The 15,347-nt window shown below is 51.6% G+C and overlaps 7 protein-coding genes and 1 non-coding gene across 8 annotated transcripts; 5 read left to right on the top strand and 3 right to left on the bottom strand.

The window, feature by feature from the left end:
- Positions 1-17: 17 nt before the first annotated feature.
- BJX68DRAFT_268434 (major facilitator superfamily domain-containing protein) lies at positions 18-1,889 on the top strand (the record flags this gene model as incomplete). The annotated part of the gene is made up of 5 exons (XM_071046098.1): positions 18-39; positions 89-306; positions 366-1,333; positions 1,410-1,641; positions 1,701-1,889. 5 exons carry the CDS (start codon positions 18-20, stop codon positions 1,887-1,889), a joined length of 1,629 nt encoding a protein of 542 aa, XP_070897583.1.
- A 132-nt stretch (positions 1,890-2,021) lies between these two features.
- BJX68DRAFT_276964 (aldehyde dehydrogenase family protein) lies at positions 2,022-3,679 on the bottom strand (the record flags this gene model as incomplete). Its single annotated transcript, XM_071048246.1, has 4 exons — positions 3,344-3,679; positions 3,223-3,277; positions 2,371-3,156; positions 2,022-2,308 (listed from the first exon to the last, which is right to left on the bottom strand). Exons 1-4 carry the CDS (start codon positions 3,635-3,637, stop codon positions 2,022-2,024), a joined length of 1,422 nt encoding a protein of 473 aa, XP_070897582.1. The 5' UTR covers positions 3,638-3,679.
- Positions 3,680-5,055: 1,376 nt separating this feature from the next.
- BJX68DRAFT_240260 (uncharacterized protein) lies at positions 5,056-5,859 on the top strand. Its single transcript, XM_071040661.1, has one exon. It carries the CDS (start codon positions 5,153-5,155, stop codon positions 5,699-5,701), a length of 549 nt encoding a protein of 182 aa, XP_070897581.1. The 5' UTR covers positions 5,056-5,152; the 3' UTR covers positions 5,702-5,859.
- An 823-nt stretch (positions 5,860-6,682) lies between these two features.
- Positions 6,683-7,994, bottom strand: BJX68DRAFT_276963 (major facilitator superfamily domain-containing protein; the record flags this gene model as incomplete). Its single annotated transcript, XM_071048245.1, has 5 exons — positions 6,683-6,884; positions 6,919-7,184; positions 7,294-7,689; positions 7,740-7,853; positions 7,944-7,994. 5 exons carry the CDS (start codon positions 7,992-7,994, stop codon positions 6,683-6,685), a joined length of 1,029 nt encoding a protein of 342 aa, XP_070897580.1.
- Positions 7,995-8,899: 905 nt separating this feature from the next.
- On the top strand, positions 8,900-9,697 carry BJX68DRAFT_276962 (putative cyanamide hydratase; the record flags this gene model as incomplete). Its single annotated transcript, XM_071048244.1, has 2 exons — positions 8,900-9,119; positions 9,183-9,697. The coding sequence occupies 2 exons, from the start codon at positions 8,900-8,902 to the stop codon at positions 9,695-9,697; spliced, it is 735 nt and encodes a 244-aa protein (XP_070897579.1).
- Positions 9,698-9,936: 239 nt separating this feature from the next.
- BJX68DRAFT_120269 (Zn(II)2Cys6 transcription factor) lies at positions 9,937-11,719 on the top strand. The gene is made up of 3 exons (XM_071036108.1): positions 9,937-10,370; positions 10,434-10,914; positions 10,976-11,719. The coding sequence occupies exons 1-3, from the start codon at positions 10,001-10,003 to the stop codon at positions 11,679-11,681; spliced, it is 1,557 nt and encodes a 518-aa protein (XP_070897578.1). The 5' UTR covers positions 9,937-10,000; the 3' UTR covers positions 11,682-11,719.
- Positions 11,720-12,188: 469 nt separating this feature from the next.
- BJX68DRAFT_t112 lies at positions 12,189-12,279 on the bottom strand. The gene has a single exon. It is a non-coding gene; the product is annotated as a tRNA-Gln (tRNA).
- A 146-nt stretch (positions 12,280-12,425) lies between these two features.
- BJX68DRAFT_240252 (uncharacterized protein) lies at positions 12,426-15,121 on the top strand. The gene is made up of 6 exons (XM_071040660.1): positions 12,426-12,814; positions 12,874-13,618; positions 13,665-13,776; positions 13,827-13,884; positions 13,931-14,427; positions 14,502-15,121. Exons 1-6 carry the CDS (start codon positions 12,680-12,682, stop codon positions 14,854-14,856), a joined length of 1,902 nt encoding a protein of 633 aa, XP_070897577.1. The 5' UTR covers positions 12,426-12,679; the 3' UTR covers positions 14,857-15,121.
- The last annotated feature ends 226 nt before the right edge of the window (positions 15,122-15,347 follow it).

Genomic DNA, 15,347 nt, shown 5'->3' with positions numbered 1-15,347 from the left:
AATTACTTTTTGTCAATATGGGACTCGGTGTTCTGCCAGGTGCGTAGTGTACAAGCCTAACCGTTACTAGTATGCTGATCAGCAATAGATTCTCATCTGGCCGACGTGCCTGGGACCGTTCTCCTGGATGATTCTGCCGCTGGACCAGAAAGCGAGCAGCCAAATCTTCGCCGTGGAGCTGGAAATACGGTCCTGTCACCGCAGCCAAGTGACGACGTCAACGACCCCCTGAACTGGCCAGATTGGAAGAAAGAGCTCAACATCGTCGTTCTCTGTCTTGGAGCAATGTTGAATGCTGGGACGAATGTATGTCACTTTCCCCGAAAGGAGCATTGAGGACTTTCCACTAAACTCCCTCTGCTCAGGGACCACTCCTGAATGCTTCGTACTTCCCCATTGCAGCGGAACTCAATGTCCCACTGACAGACGTTGTTCTGGCCTCGGGGTATAACCTCCTAGCCGCCGGATGCGCTGGTCCCTTCGCCTGTGCTGCCTCTCGGAAGTACGGGAAGCGCCCCGTATACCTGGTCTCGACACTGCTCGCAATCATCGGAACTGCCGTTGGAGAGGCGAAAATGAACTTCCAGTACCTCCTCGCTGCTCGTATTATTCAAGGATTTTCTACCAGCGCGTTCGAGTCGCTGATCATCGCCTCGGTTGGCGACACCTATTTCGTGCATCAACGAGGCCTCCGGATTGGTGTCATCAACTTTATCCTGAACGCCGCTTCCAGTCTGTCCTCTATTATCTGTGGCCAGGTATATGCGAGTCTCGGATATTATTGGCTCTTCCACCTCTTCCAGGTCTTTCTCGTCATCCAGTTCGTGGCGATGTTTCTCTTCTGTCCTGAGACGACTTATCTTCGTGACATGGAAACCGCAGTTGATGTCGCTCAAGACAGCACGCAGGTTGGGGATAAGGAGAAAGAAGCCCCCTCGCATGTGGAAGTCTGCCCAGAGCCTGGTTCTCCCGACTTATCGTCTGCTCCAACCAGCACCCAACCCAAGAAAACATTCCTCCAGGAACTCGCAGTCTTCAACGGCGTTTACTCTCACGAAGGAGTCTACAAGTTCTTTATTGGTCCCCTTTTGGCATTACTAAATCCAGCCGCCTGCTACTCAATCCTCACATCGGGCCTGCTGAACAGCTGGTACGTCGGCTCTGCAATCATTCTCTCCGGTGTCTTCTCGGGCGCTCCATGGTACTATGATGCTGCGCAGATTGGGTACCTCGGCGCAGGGCCGTTCATTGGCGGGATGTTGGGCTCCATTGTAGTAGCTTGCTTCAGTGACCGTCTGATCAAGTATATGGGGAGATTGAACGGTGGGATATAGTACGTTTCACCCCATTTTGTCCACGATAGCACCAAAACCGGGGGTCTTCTACTGACAATCGTTGTGTCTCTCCAGCGAGCCCGAGTTCCGTCTCATCTTCATGCCCATCGCGGGAGTCGCTTGCACAGTCGGCATGTTCCTGTTTGGGTACACAATGTCCATCGGGGCGAATGCCTTGCTCTGTGCCTTTTTGCAGGGCGTTATGATGTTCGGTGTGCTCATCGGCATCTTCTCGACCCTCTCGTATGGGCTTGACGCGTTCAAGTCCCAGGCCAATGAGATTTTTATCATGAATATGGTGTTCAAGGTCAGTCGTATGCGCTCTTCCCAGTGTGCCACATCCCTTGCGTTAACATATCTTGGTAGAACTTTTTATTTTACGGGTTAAGCGACTTTGCCAACAATTGGGTTGCTGATAAGGGACCCGCTGAGATGATGTATGTGCTTGGAGCGACTTCATGCTTTCTGTCTATTCTTGCGCTGCCGGTGTATGTGTATGGGAAGAGGTTGCGGAGCTGGCAGGCGAGGAAGGGGATCTACAAAGGGGCGCTGTAATTGGGGACCGCATGAGGACGGGGGTTTGCTGACCCCCCCACCTCCTTGCTTGGTTCAATCAAAAGAGACATGCACACCCCACCAAGAATACTAGTGGATCCAGGTGTAACCAAAGGCACATTCCCTGTGCTATCACGATTTATAAACATGAATAGTCTGCGTATTGCAGTACGAAAGCAACCCCTGCCTCCCCCATTCCCCGCCAATCCCACTCTTCTTGTGGCCTGAAAAGTAGCCCGCAGGATGAGGCTTTTCAAAACTGTTGATCCAGAGAGATCCCACTTCGAGCCTGCGTCCGAATCGCTCCGCTTTCTCTCTATCCATTGACCAGACACACGCGCCCAGTCCGCTCTCTGTGTTGTTGACCCTTCGCAGGACGTCTTCCTCGGTCTTCCATGATAGGAGAGGCACTATTGGTCCTGTGGAGATGTAAGCATTTTACTATCTCATTAAAGGGGGGAAGCAACAAGGGGCGTCCTACCAAACTGCTCCTCCTGAACCAAGGCAGCATCGTCCGGTGGCCTATCGATGATGGTGGGGTTAATAAAGAGCCCCGAAAGCGAAGACTGGTCCTCCCCAAGCGCAAAGTCATGCAATAGCTCCCTACTATCCGCAAGAAACTTCTGAACCACCGCATGCTGCATCCTATTCTGCAGCGGGCCCAGCACACTCTCTGAGTCCGGCGCTGCCATAAGACCCCGCACGGCGTTCACCATACTCGCCCTGAACTCCTCGTAGATATCCTCATGGACATATACGCGCTTCGTCGCAACACACATCTGCCCCGCGTTAAAGAAGCAGCCGACAGCCACCTGCGCGGCAACCTTTCCAACAACAACGTCGGGAAAGACGATGGTCGCGTCATTACCACCGAGCTCGAGGGTGACTTTCTTTAGCGTTTTCGCTGCGTTCTCCATGATCCTCTGGCCCGTTTTGGTTGATCCCGTGAAGCTTATTTTGTCGATGCCTGGGTGGAGGGTCATTCGCTCGCCGAGTTCGTTTTCGCCGTTCAATGCCTGGAAGACACCTGGCGGAAGGAGTCTCGCGGCAAGCTCGGCGAACTTTAAAGTGCTATACGGTGTGAAGGGGGAGGGCTTCACGATGATGCAGTTTCCAGTGACTAGGGCGGCTGCGATCTTGGCTGTTGCGAGGACGAGTGGGAAATTCCAGGGGCAGATGGCTGCCACGACACCGATTGGGACATGGGTACTTATGATCTTCATCGAATCATCCTCGTGTAGAGTCTCCTCTGGGAGGGACTGGCTGGCTGCTCGTAAAGTTAGCGTCGCCTGGTTCCCAGTTATTCACTCCGAGGCTGCGGTGGTGGACTCACCGTTGAACCTCAAGAAGTTTATTGAGTGCTCTACCTCCAACTCCCCCATAAACCTCTGGACAGGTTAGCAAACACTATTGTCAAACAGAGGAACAGGTTGCGACCCTGCTCGGTCTCTCACAGATTTCCCCGTCTCTTTACAGATAATGCCCGACATCAGCTCCGTTTCCCCGCATAACATATCTGCAAGATCCAGCAATACTTTTTGGCGACGCGCAATATCCGTGTCGGCCCAACCCCGAAAGGCAGTCTGTGCAGCGGCGACAGCGTCATCTAGATCAGTTGTAGAAGCAACTGGGCAGGGCCAAATCGGTTGGTCGAGCCTCGGGTCCGTTCCGCGACGGGTTTGCTGACTCCCTCGAGTTTGGCCGTTGATGACGTTCCAGAAAGTAGGTTCGGGGTCTTGGGAGATCATGATGCGGGCTGGATATGGGTCTTTCCTTTCCGTTCCTTTTCTGTTTATTTTGTTATTTTTCTGGTTAGGCGGAGGATATTGGGGATCTAATTGTGTTATATGTCGGTCGGGAACCTCCCGCCCCAGTCTCCGTCGTGCGGGGGCCGGAGTTTCCCCCGCGCAGATCAGATGCCGCATCGGCAGATCGTTGAACTACTGATGCCGAAACAGGACCTATCTCAGTCTGGGCAAGGAACAGATCGGTGGATAGAAAGGTTGGCCTTGTCAATAACTTATTTCGAGTGCGGATCGGACAAAAAGTAGCCTGGAGCCGTTTCCTGGGGTCTTCTCGTCCGCGAGACTTGCGTGTTTCTCTTGATGGCGACTTGGCTACTGGCATTCGAAATAGGGTACCAGCAGATGCACGCCGCTAAGCAGTTATTCTGATTCTTTTAAGTTTGTCAGATTAGAATTTTTCTGCATGGTTTTGTTATGGATCCAAGGTACGCAAGTTCTCTGGGTGTATTCTCGGCTGAGTTCGCCTCGAATAGTAAGCAAGGCCGTTCTAATTGTCGATTTACTTTGGGGTCTTGCTTCAGTCCCTTCCCAACCCCATCCTCTTCCTCGTCTGGTGGAAGGGACTTGTCGCGATCCTTGTCCCCCGTGCCCAGTCGTGCCATATGCAAGCTCCGAAAACTGCGCCACTATGCCATGGCCTAAAAACTATAACCTTCGCAGACTCGTGGACACCATGTAGATAATTCCGTCTTGCCACCTACTCTTTTCTTATACCCGATGCGGCTATCCTTCAGGCTTTCACATGAGGCTACCCCGGGGTATGATAATCAAGGCCACACAATAATCACCTTCCTATCATGGCCACATTAAAGGCGGTGGTGTGACATATTCTGTCTGGGCTTTGCCTTCCCAGCTCTCATTCATGCCTCCTGGTGAAACTCGGCTCCGCCACAGTCCGTCAATCCATGGGTCAGACCTTGGCCCCGGATTCTTGGTTCAAAGTCCTGAAAAGTGTATCCAACTATGCTATCCCCGTACTTCTACCAGGGTGTCAGAGTTACTACGTGCTCTTCATATGGAAGGGTGATTAGGCGCCATATGAGTGATAGCAGTAATAAAGGGATGCGAAGGTGACAACGACGCGCTCTGCCTTGGTAGTTGCAAGTACACTTGGACCCCTTTTCCGCATGACAGTTAAGCCTTTTCTGGAAGGTTATATTAGGGCTCCCAGTCAGACTTTGCCTCGCCTGCCCGATCAGAATTGTTGCGTACTATAGAAACTCTATCTCAGAGGCTGTACAGTTCTGCTAGGTTGTCGCCGCTTGACTCATTGTCTAACTTTTCCGGCGCAGCTGATGGGCATAAATATCTCATCCGCTGCTCCTCCTTCCGCATTCCCTTCTTCTTCCCACCACCCATCTGTCCTACTCTCCATATCTACCCTTCGAACACACAACTTGCATCTACCACGCCACACAACGCAACACCCACAAACAAACATCAAGCACTACCGCAACCATGCATGTCCTCTCAAAAATCACCTTCACAACCGCAACCGTTCTCGCCATTGCCAGCGTGACAACCGCAGCGCCCGTCCACAAGAACCGCGCCTCCATCCAAGACGACCTCATCGGCTCACCCTGCACCAACAACGCCGAGTGCGGCCACCCAGCCAACGGGCTCGGCTGCGCGTTCAGCGCCGCAAACGCAACACAGGGCATCTGCGTCGATGTCGAAGAGACCGGTGCTCCGGTCAACACCGTTAACGTCGAACAAACAAATAAAGATGGGGAAAATGAGAAGGATCTGGATCCCTTTTTCAGCAAACCGAAAAAGTGTCGCAGGCTCCATCAGAGTTGCTACTGGCATGAGGACTGCTGTGAGGGGATGGGGTGTGCGGAGGTCAATATGATTGGATTACCTGGGCTGTGTAAGAAGTGGAGGGTTCAGAGGCCCAAGCCTAAACCTACAATGGAGGATAGTGAGGATGAGGTGGATGCTGCTAACAACCTACTGCCTTTGAGTGAAGAGGTTCAGCGAGAGATTGTCGGGATGGACTTGCTTTGACTATGAGCTGATTGAACGTTTTCCTTTTCTTTGCTCCTGCTTTTTTCTTGCTGCTTAACATCTCTCGATGCCTAATGTTGTGTCTTTTTTCAGCGGCTGCCGAAAATGGCCGTCTTCGGCCTTCACTTTCTTGTTTTTATTCATTGTTTCAGGAGTTCGTTTTTGGGGAAAAGTCTTGCTTAGTTGCTTAGTTGCTACCCACAGGGGAAGGGCATGTCCTCCATGCTTAAAGGTGAATGAAATATGTTCTCCACCATTTGAAGCCCTTGTAGATTGATCCTTGTAGTGAAGAGCACCATTTCTAGATTAGTTAATGGGTTCACTCTGGGAAGGGACTCCGTGACTGTCTGGGCGAAGTGGTCTCCATCTCTTCCCACGACATGCATCAACTGGAAGTCGGACAAGCAACTCAAAATCGACGTGAAGCTGATATCCCATATTTGAGTTTCGTCCTAGCAGTAGATAGTGCGAGTACAATAGTGGCCGTCGGCCAATGCTAGCAATGATACAGGTGGTTCTATACTTGGGGGCCTCAAAGAGCACGTGGATTAGTATAGCACGTATTTTGCGATGTGGGAATGAGTCGTCACTGGTGGCAATTTTTCAAGGAATTTCAGTGAGCAAACTTTCCGTCTGCCTGGTCTGCGGCAGGTCTAACAAGGCTTCAAGACAGATCCTTGAACCTGCTGAGCTTAGTCCGTGCAAGGTGTTTTTTTCCATGATGGTTTGAACGCTCTATGAACTGAAGGAGGAATCGTAAAGTGTCTACCACTGCTTGTCTATCTATCCATCTGCTCTATACCTTCTATCTCAGTTTATCCCTTCCAGTTGATATCCTCTCTATGAGTAAAACAACAACCCACCGAAAGAGCTCTACGAAAGGATAATAGGATACCTCTCCCTCAACCCCCCACCATACTTACAAACCAACGCCGGAACCGGCGTCATCCCCAGAGCAAGGAGCCCAAGCAACGAATTCCCTCACCCCAATCCCAGCGCCTCATGCATCCTCGGTCCAGCAAGGGGCAAAAACGCCCCAAAGAGACAGCGGACAGCCACCAGCCCCGCAACCGCCGACGCCGCAGCCGCGCCTCCGGAGACGTCAATGAAATACGTCTTGATCGGCGCGAAAATCCCAATCATTCCAAATCTGAACGGCGCCAAGCCGATCATCGGAACGATGCTAGTGCGTCGTGGAGTGCGCGATCCACCCGTACCAAAAGAACGAGATGGGGATGAATAGGGCAGCGAGGACACAGCTGGCGACTCGCATTTCGGGCGCGTACACGCCGTTGTTGGCATGCGTCAGCCGGGCGACGGTTGCGTCGGAGGTTTTGGCTTCGACGGTGATTCCAATTATGAACCCGATTCGAAGACCGAGGTAGGCGAGTCCGGCGAATTCGATTGGCCAGCTGTATTGGGTCGTGAAGAGGGCGGTCATTGTTGCGAAGAGGAGGTACAGCAGGCCGAAGATGAAGGAGAGCTAGAGGGTTAGGAGGAGGAGGATTGGGGAGCCCAGGACGATTTTCATGGGGTGGGCTATGCCTGTGAGCAAGCGATGCACGGCACCTGGGCGCGTGACGGAGCAGGACAGCGTGATTAGTCTCCTGCCCAAAAACAAGGTTGACAGTCGCCACTGTCGCAGTTGCGATGAAGAGAACCCAAAAGACCCATCGCCAGCCCGGCCGCTGCGCGATGAACCCTCCAATAATTAGACCGACGACGGGGCCAAGAAGTGGTCCAACCGTAAACATGGCATTTGCCTTGCCGCGCTGGGCGAGCGGGAAGAGGTCTGCGATGATACCTCCGCCAATTGTCAAACATGCGGAGCCGCCGACGCCGGCGAGGAAACGGAAGACAATGAGGCTGGCTAGGTTGGGCGAGAAAGCGGCGGCGAGTTGCCAGACTGCGTGGAAGAAGTTGGCGCCGTTTAGAATGATTTGGCGGCCATGCGCTTCGCTTAGGGGCGAGAGGATTAGGGGGCCGAGCTGAATGCTGTTAGTATAATGAATAGTAGCCTTGTGCTTGGTGGCTTTACAGCAAAACCGCGGACGCAAACGCTGATAGTGAACGAATTCAGGATTTGCGACGTAGCATTGAAGCCCTTGGCCGTCAACTGTATTCCTAGCGCGGGGATGGACGAGGCAAGGGGCTACAAGACGTTAGCAGGATATTTTGCATACGGACGTTGAGAATTTTATACCTAAGGAAGGCCGCAACGCTGACTAGAGTCATTATACACCACTTGGGGCGTTCGAGGAATTCGGATGGCGCTGGCTTGCTGGGCAGTCATGCTGGAAGGGAGCTTGTGGATAATGCGGAATATGTCAGAATAAACAAATCTTGAAGTGCGAAGCTGTCTTTAGTCGGAAGTGATGTGTGGCTAAAGGTGATGATCCAGTAGTCAACACCAAAACCAGGAAGGTCTTTATACGAACTTCTTTGCAGACTGTGTAGCTCATAGTAGGCTATTACGTAGACGGCTTGGCGTTAGCGCAGCCCTACTTATTAAGCGTAAATCGTGAAAAGCCAAGTGGCATGGCTGTAGCTTATTCCTTGGGAGTTCTAGCCTATTATTTTCACCGGAGTCGAGAAGTGATTTGAATTACAAACGCTATAGTGAAATGGGGAATCGTACGAGTCATGCCGCTATCAAACCCCGGTCAATAACCTAACCAAGGCGATTCCCGCGTCGGGCCACAAGAATACTGTAGATACCCGTCTCGCCCCTGAAAAGCCGAGTCGATCGTTTCAAAAATTCATGGAGTAACAGGACGTGCAGCATGTAACTTATGATGTCATTGGCGTACCTGGCTCACCACGGGTCCATCTTACTACCGCCCTGAGTTCTCATTGGCCTTGGCCGTCGGCATGAGGGCCCGCCAGATTTAACTTCCTATTCCAGACACTCCTCGCTCTGCAGTGGACCCTTGACCCTCTAGAACATCCGAGGTCCCTGGCCCATCATCAAATATTGTCGCAGGCCCACCTAGACTAACTTCCTAATTTGGATAATAGCCTGGCTGGCTGGAGTGTGGTTCATGCATAGGAGGCTTCTTTGAGATCATCATGAATCATCAATATTTCTCTCCCGGCTCTACTATTTAGAGACCCCTGGTCCGCACCCAGATCAGCCGAAATGAGAAGATAAAGTGTTATCCTCTCTCTGCTGACTTGTTCTATCTACTCGAAAACAGCATGTGTAACCACGAGGTCGGAGCTAACGGCTGGACCGCCGTCCCTGTGGATGCCGGTGCCATCTTTGTCAACAGGCCCTTCATCAACGAACCGAAACCCATCTCCATCGAGGAGATCAAGTTCCCCGCTGAAGACCCCGTCGTCGACAAGACCGTGCAATACGCCCAAACTGTACTTGATCCTCAGACTTTCAACCATTCCATGAGAGTATACTACTTTGGTACCAGACGATCCCTGTCCTGAGCTGCATATATTCGTTCGCATCAGTAACCAGTGTATGTAGGAATGGCCATCGCTACCCAACAATTCCCCGCCCAAGCCGCAGGCCTCAACCCCGTAACCTGGGCCCTCACCTGTCTCCTGCACGACCTCGGCACGGCACCCGAAAACCTCACCGCAACCCGCATGTCCTTCGACCTCTACGGGGGGATAAAAGCCCTGCGGATCCTACAAGAATTCGGCGCGCCACTCGACCAATCCGAAGCCGTCGCCGAGGCCATCATCCGACACCAGGATATGGGCGTTGAGGGCACGATCACCTTTCTCGGGCAGTTGATTCAGCTGGCGACGCTGTATGATAATACGGGTGTGCATCCGCTGATTGAAGGGTTTGGCGAGGTTGTGCATGCGGAGACGAGGGCGTGGGTTAATGGGCTGCATGTGAGGTTGGGGTGGTGCGGGTTCTTTTCGAGGACGATTCGAAAGGAGGAGGCGCTTAAGCCGTGGTGCCATTCGACGCATATTGTGGAGTTTGATAAACAGATCGAGGAGAATACACTTATGAGGGAGTGGGAGTAAGCAGGGTCGGGTTGGAGGGGGTGGCTAGCAATTTAACTAACAAGTAGGGCTCGCTTCTTGAAGATTGTATGTGGGATTCTACTCATGGATAGTATGCAGCCAGCGCAATAACACTTGCTTTGCACATAGAGGAAACTGAGGGCATATATGGATCCACGACATATGATTGGTCCCTTGAGAGAGGAGATAGGAAGATCGATAACCCGCGCCGACTTGATCACCCCTCTCCAAGGCCTACACTCCAACTCACCACCACACGATGTGTCAGAACGATACCGCTTATCCGATCAATCAACAATCCACATGCCGAAAGCATGCTGGACATGCCGTAGCCGCACAATCCGCTGCGACGCCTCGCGCATCCCCTGTCTAAAATGCGAGAAAGCGGGTCTCGAGTGCGTCGAGAAGAAGCCGCTGCGATGGGTCAATGGCGTCGCAATCCGGGGAAAGATGCGAGGGCAGACGTATGGCGCAACATCGCCGGGCTCTGAGGGCGGACGCTCGTTTGTGCAGTATAAGCTGTATGCTGAGGAGACTGTTTTGAGAGCAAGGACTAGTCCGCCCAGTACTGCGAGTAGCCCTCCAAGATTTCCGGCAGGTCCTTTAGCATTCACGCTGCTGGATCCGCGCGTGCAAGTCCTGCACTGGGGTACGAGGTTTTATGTCGATTATTGTGAGTATTATTGGCTTGAGGGGGTAGACAATTTAGCTTGCGGGTGTGCTGATAAGAGTCCAGATAGTGGTCAGATCTGCAAATTGTACATCTTGCATGATAGCGACAATAACCCTTTTCGCAGTTTGCTTCCGTACGCCCTCAATGATAGCCCCCTGCTCAAAGCAATATCTGCGCTATCGGCACGACACATCGCCAATGCGAGCCAGTCATTTGACCAGGCCGGCGAAGCTGCCACTCCTCAATCTAGGAACGCCGAGTTAGAAGCATTACGGTCCAAATCGCAGGCTATAGCCAGCCTCAAGGCGCAACTTGATATCCCGGAGACGTGTAAATTGGACATGACTCTAGCAACCATCTTGCTGCTCATCTTTGTCGAGCTCCTCGAGTCTGGACTGGATGGGTGGAACTTCCATCTCAAGGGGGCGAGAGGTCTGGGTGAATTTTCCCAGTCGCTTATCCAACCAGCATCGCCCGGGCATACAAAGTCCTCTGGTGAAATGGCGCAAGACGTACGGATGTTTATTGCTAGGCAATATTCCATGTATGTCGATTAGCTGACTGATTCTTGATGCATTCTTCTATTACTTTACTAATGGCAATAGAATCGATACATTAGGTTCCGCATTGTCGCACCCCAACTCTCGACTCGAAGATTTCTCTAGCGGTGAGGTGATCGAAGGCCAAGAGTCTGTCGTCCGAAGCTTTCTCGGATGTCCCGAGTTCATATTGCGATCCATTCAATTCTTCTCGAACCAACGACAGCTTCTATCAGAATCACCACCATACAATGAACCCTCCATCGACACGCATATCCAAGACACACTCACGATGCTCGAGCTAACTGAAACGTTCGACTCGCTCAAATGGGCGTCACAATTCCACACCTCAAGCACTTCCTCTACAACAGAGACGACCAATCTCTACCTATTGTCGCAAGCATATAAAACAGCCGCGCTGCTTTACGGCCGAGAAGTTCTTGCAAGCACAGGGACGCATCTTGAGACTAGAGAAACCCAGACGCTGCTCTCGCAACTACTTGGAACCATCGACGCGCTCAAAGGCGAAAACACATTCTTCAAGTGCATCCTCTGGCCGACGTTTGTCGCCGGGCTCCATTGCCTCGAGCGGGGACAGCAGGATTTTGTTACTGACTCGCTGAGAAGCGTTTGGGATCTTACGAAGTGTCTAAATGTTATAAGTGCCGCTGATATTCTGAGGAAGTATTGGGAGCGCCTTAAGGTCTCGGGAACGGAGAATCCGTGGACGGCTGGCCTTGTTGAGCTGGATCGACATTGGTTGTTGATTTGATACCGATTAATGAATGAACGAATCATTTTACATCTCCCTAGAGGAACTGCTATGTAGTACGAGTATGGAACATAGGGGTATGATCTAGGCTATCCCGTAAGAATCTAGTACCATGCCAATGGAGGACCAGCTGTGGATCTGCGCTTTGATTTTAAGGCAGTGTCCCATTTCTAGCAGATACTAGCGCTCTTATCGCTCTTTGTTGTGAGAAGCCTTGATCATTCCTAGGAGATGGTTGGGCGCTCTCGAATGAAAATGTCTTTTTCTTTTGCTGTTCTGGATTCATGATGGTGAAGTGAGCTATGAAATTGGACGCGACAAAATATATATGCAACACAACGAATCGCCCACCACATCATCTTCATAAAGTATTTGACGGCAGGCGAAACATTATTAGCACAAGTAGCAGAAACGACAAATAAAAAGGAGAAATAATAAATAGCCTCGTCGCTTGCCTTTTTTACAGCAAACGAAGCAAATTGAAATTTGTGGTGGGCGCAAAAAGAAAGGTCCATCCCGGGTTCGAACCGGGGCTTTCAGAAGGTTTGAAACCGATTGCTATCAAAACCTGACGTCCTGACCACTAGACAAATGGACCCGGATTGTGATTGTGGGCCACTTGCTAGCATATGTCAACCACGGATATAGATCTCCGAATAGAGTATCGCATTCGCCACGATCGGCCCAGTGGTGTTGTCATATTTCTCGTCAGCGTGAGGTGGGCTTGTCGCATCTCCACCTTGCAAAGAAGCTTACTCCAAGTCTCATGCGACCCCGGAACATTGTTCCCTGCCTCTAATCACATCTTATGTTCGGCAAGGTACACCACTGACCCTGCACCTGCTGATCTTTTCTTTTTTTTCCCTTTCTGACGACATGTGAATCCTGCCTCACAACCTGAAGGAGCAGTGCCTGCCTGCGCAGAGGATTGCATCACATGGATTGCGTTTTTAACCTCCCCTGGGACTGAACCCTTCCCTCACTGAAAGATTGCCATCATGGCTTCCCTCCCCTCCCTGCGGCCCAATCGCCCCCTGCCTGATACGCCGCCGTGGCCGACAAACCGAGTCGTCCTGCCGCCTCGTCGAAAGATCAGCTTGGCATGCACGAATTGCCGGTCAAAGAAAATCAGGGTACGCATATATGCTGTCCGACATTGACTCGAGTCATGCCATGGCTAACCATTATCCAGTGCGACGGAACAAGCCCATTCTGCTCGGAATGCATCCGGTCGGGCAGCCGCTGCCTCTACGAGAACGTGGACAAGCGCAAGACGGAAACATGGCGAATCGCTGTCAATGACCTCGAGCAAAAGAACCACCAGCTTGACTCACTCGTCCAGTCGCTGAAATGCAACTCGTTCCCAGAGGCCGTTGAGCGGCTCCGGCAGCTGCGTGGCGATCAGCATCAGCAGCCAGACCGGCACGAGGAGATCACCGTGGGGACACCGGGCTTCAGCGATACGTCGAGCTCTAGCTTTGGTCTTGCGACTTCAATAAATCCCTATCTGGCCGCGTCCGTTGATCGGCCGTCTGCGTCGAGGAGTGTATCTGATAATGATGGCTTGGTTGATCTGGGATACGCGAACCTGCCATGTGAAGACATGACACGCCATGCCGTCAACTCATTCAAAACATGCGGCGCGACGCTGTTCCACGTTATGTCGCAAGAGACATTGGATGATCTGATACAGAAGGTCTACCAGCACGATCCCGGCGTGACGCCAAGCGATGTCTGTCAACTCTGCGCACTTGCCGCGGTGGGCAGTCAATACTGTACGAATGAGATCCCGGCGTCCGCAAAGGAGGCTTACTATCAACATGCTTTTGTGCTGCTCGATCAACTAGAAGATGATGACGTGGCTCATATGCGCGTGTTTACTTGTCTTGCCGTCTATTTGGTTATGCTTAAGAGTACGAGTGCGAGGACTATGACTGGTATGTTTCGTAATCTGATATACGAGACTTGTGCTGACGGTGCCAGCGTCCGGTCTCCACGTTGCGCGGACCTATATAGAGACTCGATTGCAGGACACCAATGAGGAGGACCGGCTGGAATGGGCCAGGGTCTATCGTACACTGGCCGGTACAGAGTGGTGAGTTGAACACTGGCAATCCACGTCGGTGATGTATTGACATGCGCTAGTTGGCTATCGTCTACACTCGGCTACGAACTCGGCCTGCGGGCAGACGAGATAAAGCTGGTCAGTGCCCCCACCGTGTCAACGGGCATCTCGCTAACCACTTCAGATCGACGACTTGGCGGACGCAGAATCCGCCATGAACCCCAACAACGAGATAAACAGCCGGATAATGCAGCGCTACGTTTTCAACGTAGCCTTTCTCTCCGCACAAGTCTACGAATGTTTTCGATTATCAGATCATATATGCATGGACGACCTCCATACACTCTCTGCCCAACTCGACACCTGGCATCGAGAACTCCCTCCGTGTCTACAGCTGAGCTCACTCACCTCTGGGGAAAGCAATGCCTCTGAGTGTGTACGGCGGCCTCTGCTGTTCATGCATATGACTCACATATCCTCGCATATCACACTCTACGAGCGTGTTATGTATACAGTCTTGAAGGAGGCGATGGGGGCGTCAGACAAGCAGATGATCCGTGAGGTATTTCGGCTCCCTGCCGACGCGATACGGATCTATGGCTCGTTTGCGCAGCAGCTTGCGAGGATTGTCAAGCTTCTTTATGACGAGGAGGCTGTTCTTGTGCGATGCTGGCTTACAATGTACGCACCCCCTCTGCAATCATCTCCATTAGCTATTCATCCAATCAGAACCAAGAAAGTACTGACGCACTTAGCCACGCCTCCTTCCACGCAACCATCGTCCTCCTCATGCTCGCAACCCAACACCTCGCCCTGGCCGTCCCGCAACCCTCCATCCTGAAGGACATGGAGCATATCCGCGCCTGTCTAAAGGTCCTACAATACTGCGCAAACTACGACATTGCCGCGATGCGACTCGTCGATATCGTCTCGCCGCTCATTAACCGGTTGTGGCAGATGATTGAAAATCCCAATGATGTTGATAAAATCGCGCCATCGTTTTCGCTTTCGGAGAGCCCGGGTGCGCCCAGGATCTCGGCGGGACTCGCGCATGTTGTGCATCAGCTTGTCGCGACGATGGGGTTGAAGTATCAGGAGATTTGGGTGTGATTTTGATTTTGTTTTCTTTTTTTTCTTTTTTTTCTTTTTCTTTCTTTTTTGATTGTTCTCTACTCTGGGACTAGCTTGGTGGATTGGATGGGTCCTGATGATAATGATTATGTTTTTGATGATGATAAAATGTTTGTTGTTCTGGGTGGCTGTTTGTTCATTGCATTGTTTCGATTTCTCAAGTTCAAGCATACTTTGCTGCTCTGTACTTGATACCTAAAATCAGACTATAGTCTCGGGTAGATGTAAAACAAAGGTTCTGCTGCATCTGTGTTAGCATCAAAGCTTTGTCGTCTCGGCTTGTTTTTGGGGTTATAGGACAAAGGTTTCACGCACTACAATGGATATGGTTTCTCAAGAGCACTCAAGGAGTATGGTATAACTACTGTTGTCTTTTCGTTCGGACCGATCAGAATAAACCATACAAATTCCTGCTCGCTAAGCTTCCATACACTTGCTTTCTCTCTCTCTCTCTCTTACTCTCTCTCATA

This window comes from Aspergillus pseudodeflectus (assembly GCF_044049435.1).
Source record: "Aspergillus pseudodeflectus strain CBS 756.74 chromosome Unknown BJX68scaffold_30, whole genome shotgun sequence".
In the NCBI taxonomy this organism is placed as follows: Eukaryota; Fungi; Ascomycota; class Eurotiomycetes; order Eurotiales; family Aspergillaceae; genus Aspergillus; species Aspergillus pseudodeflectus.
The sequence above is the reverse complement of the archived record's forward strand: the minus strand, read 5'-3'. Positions and strand labels throughout refer to the sequence as shown.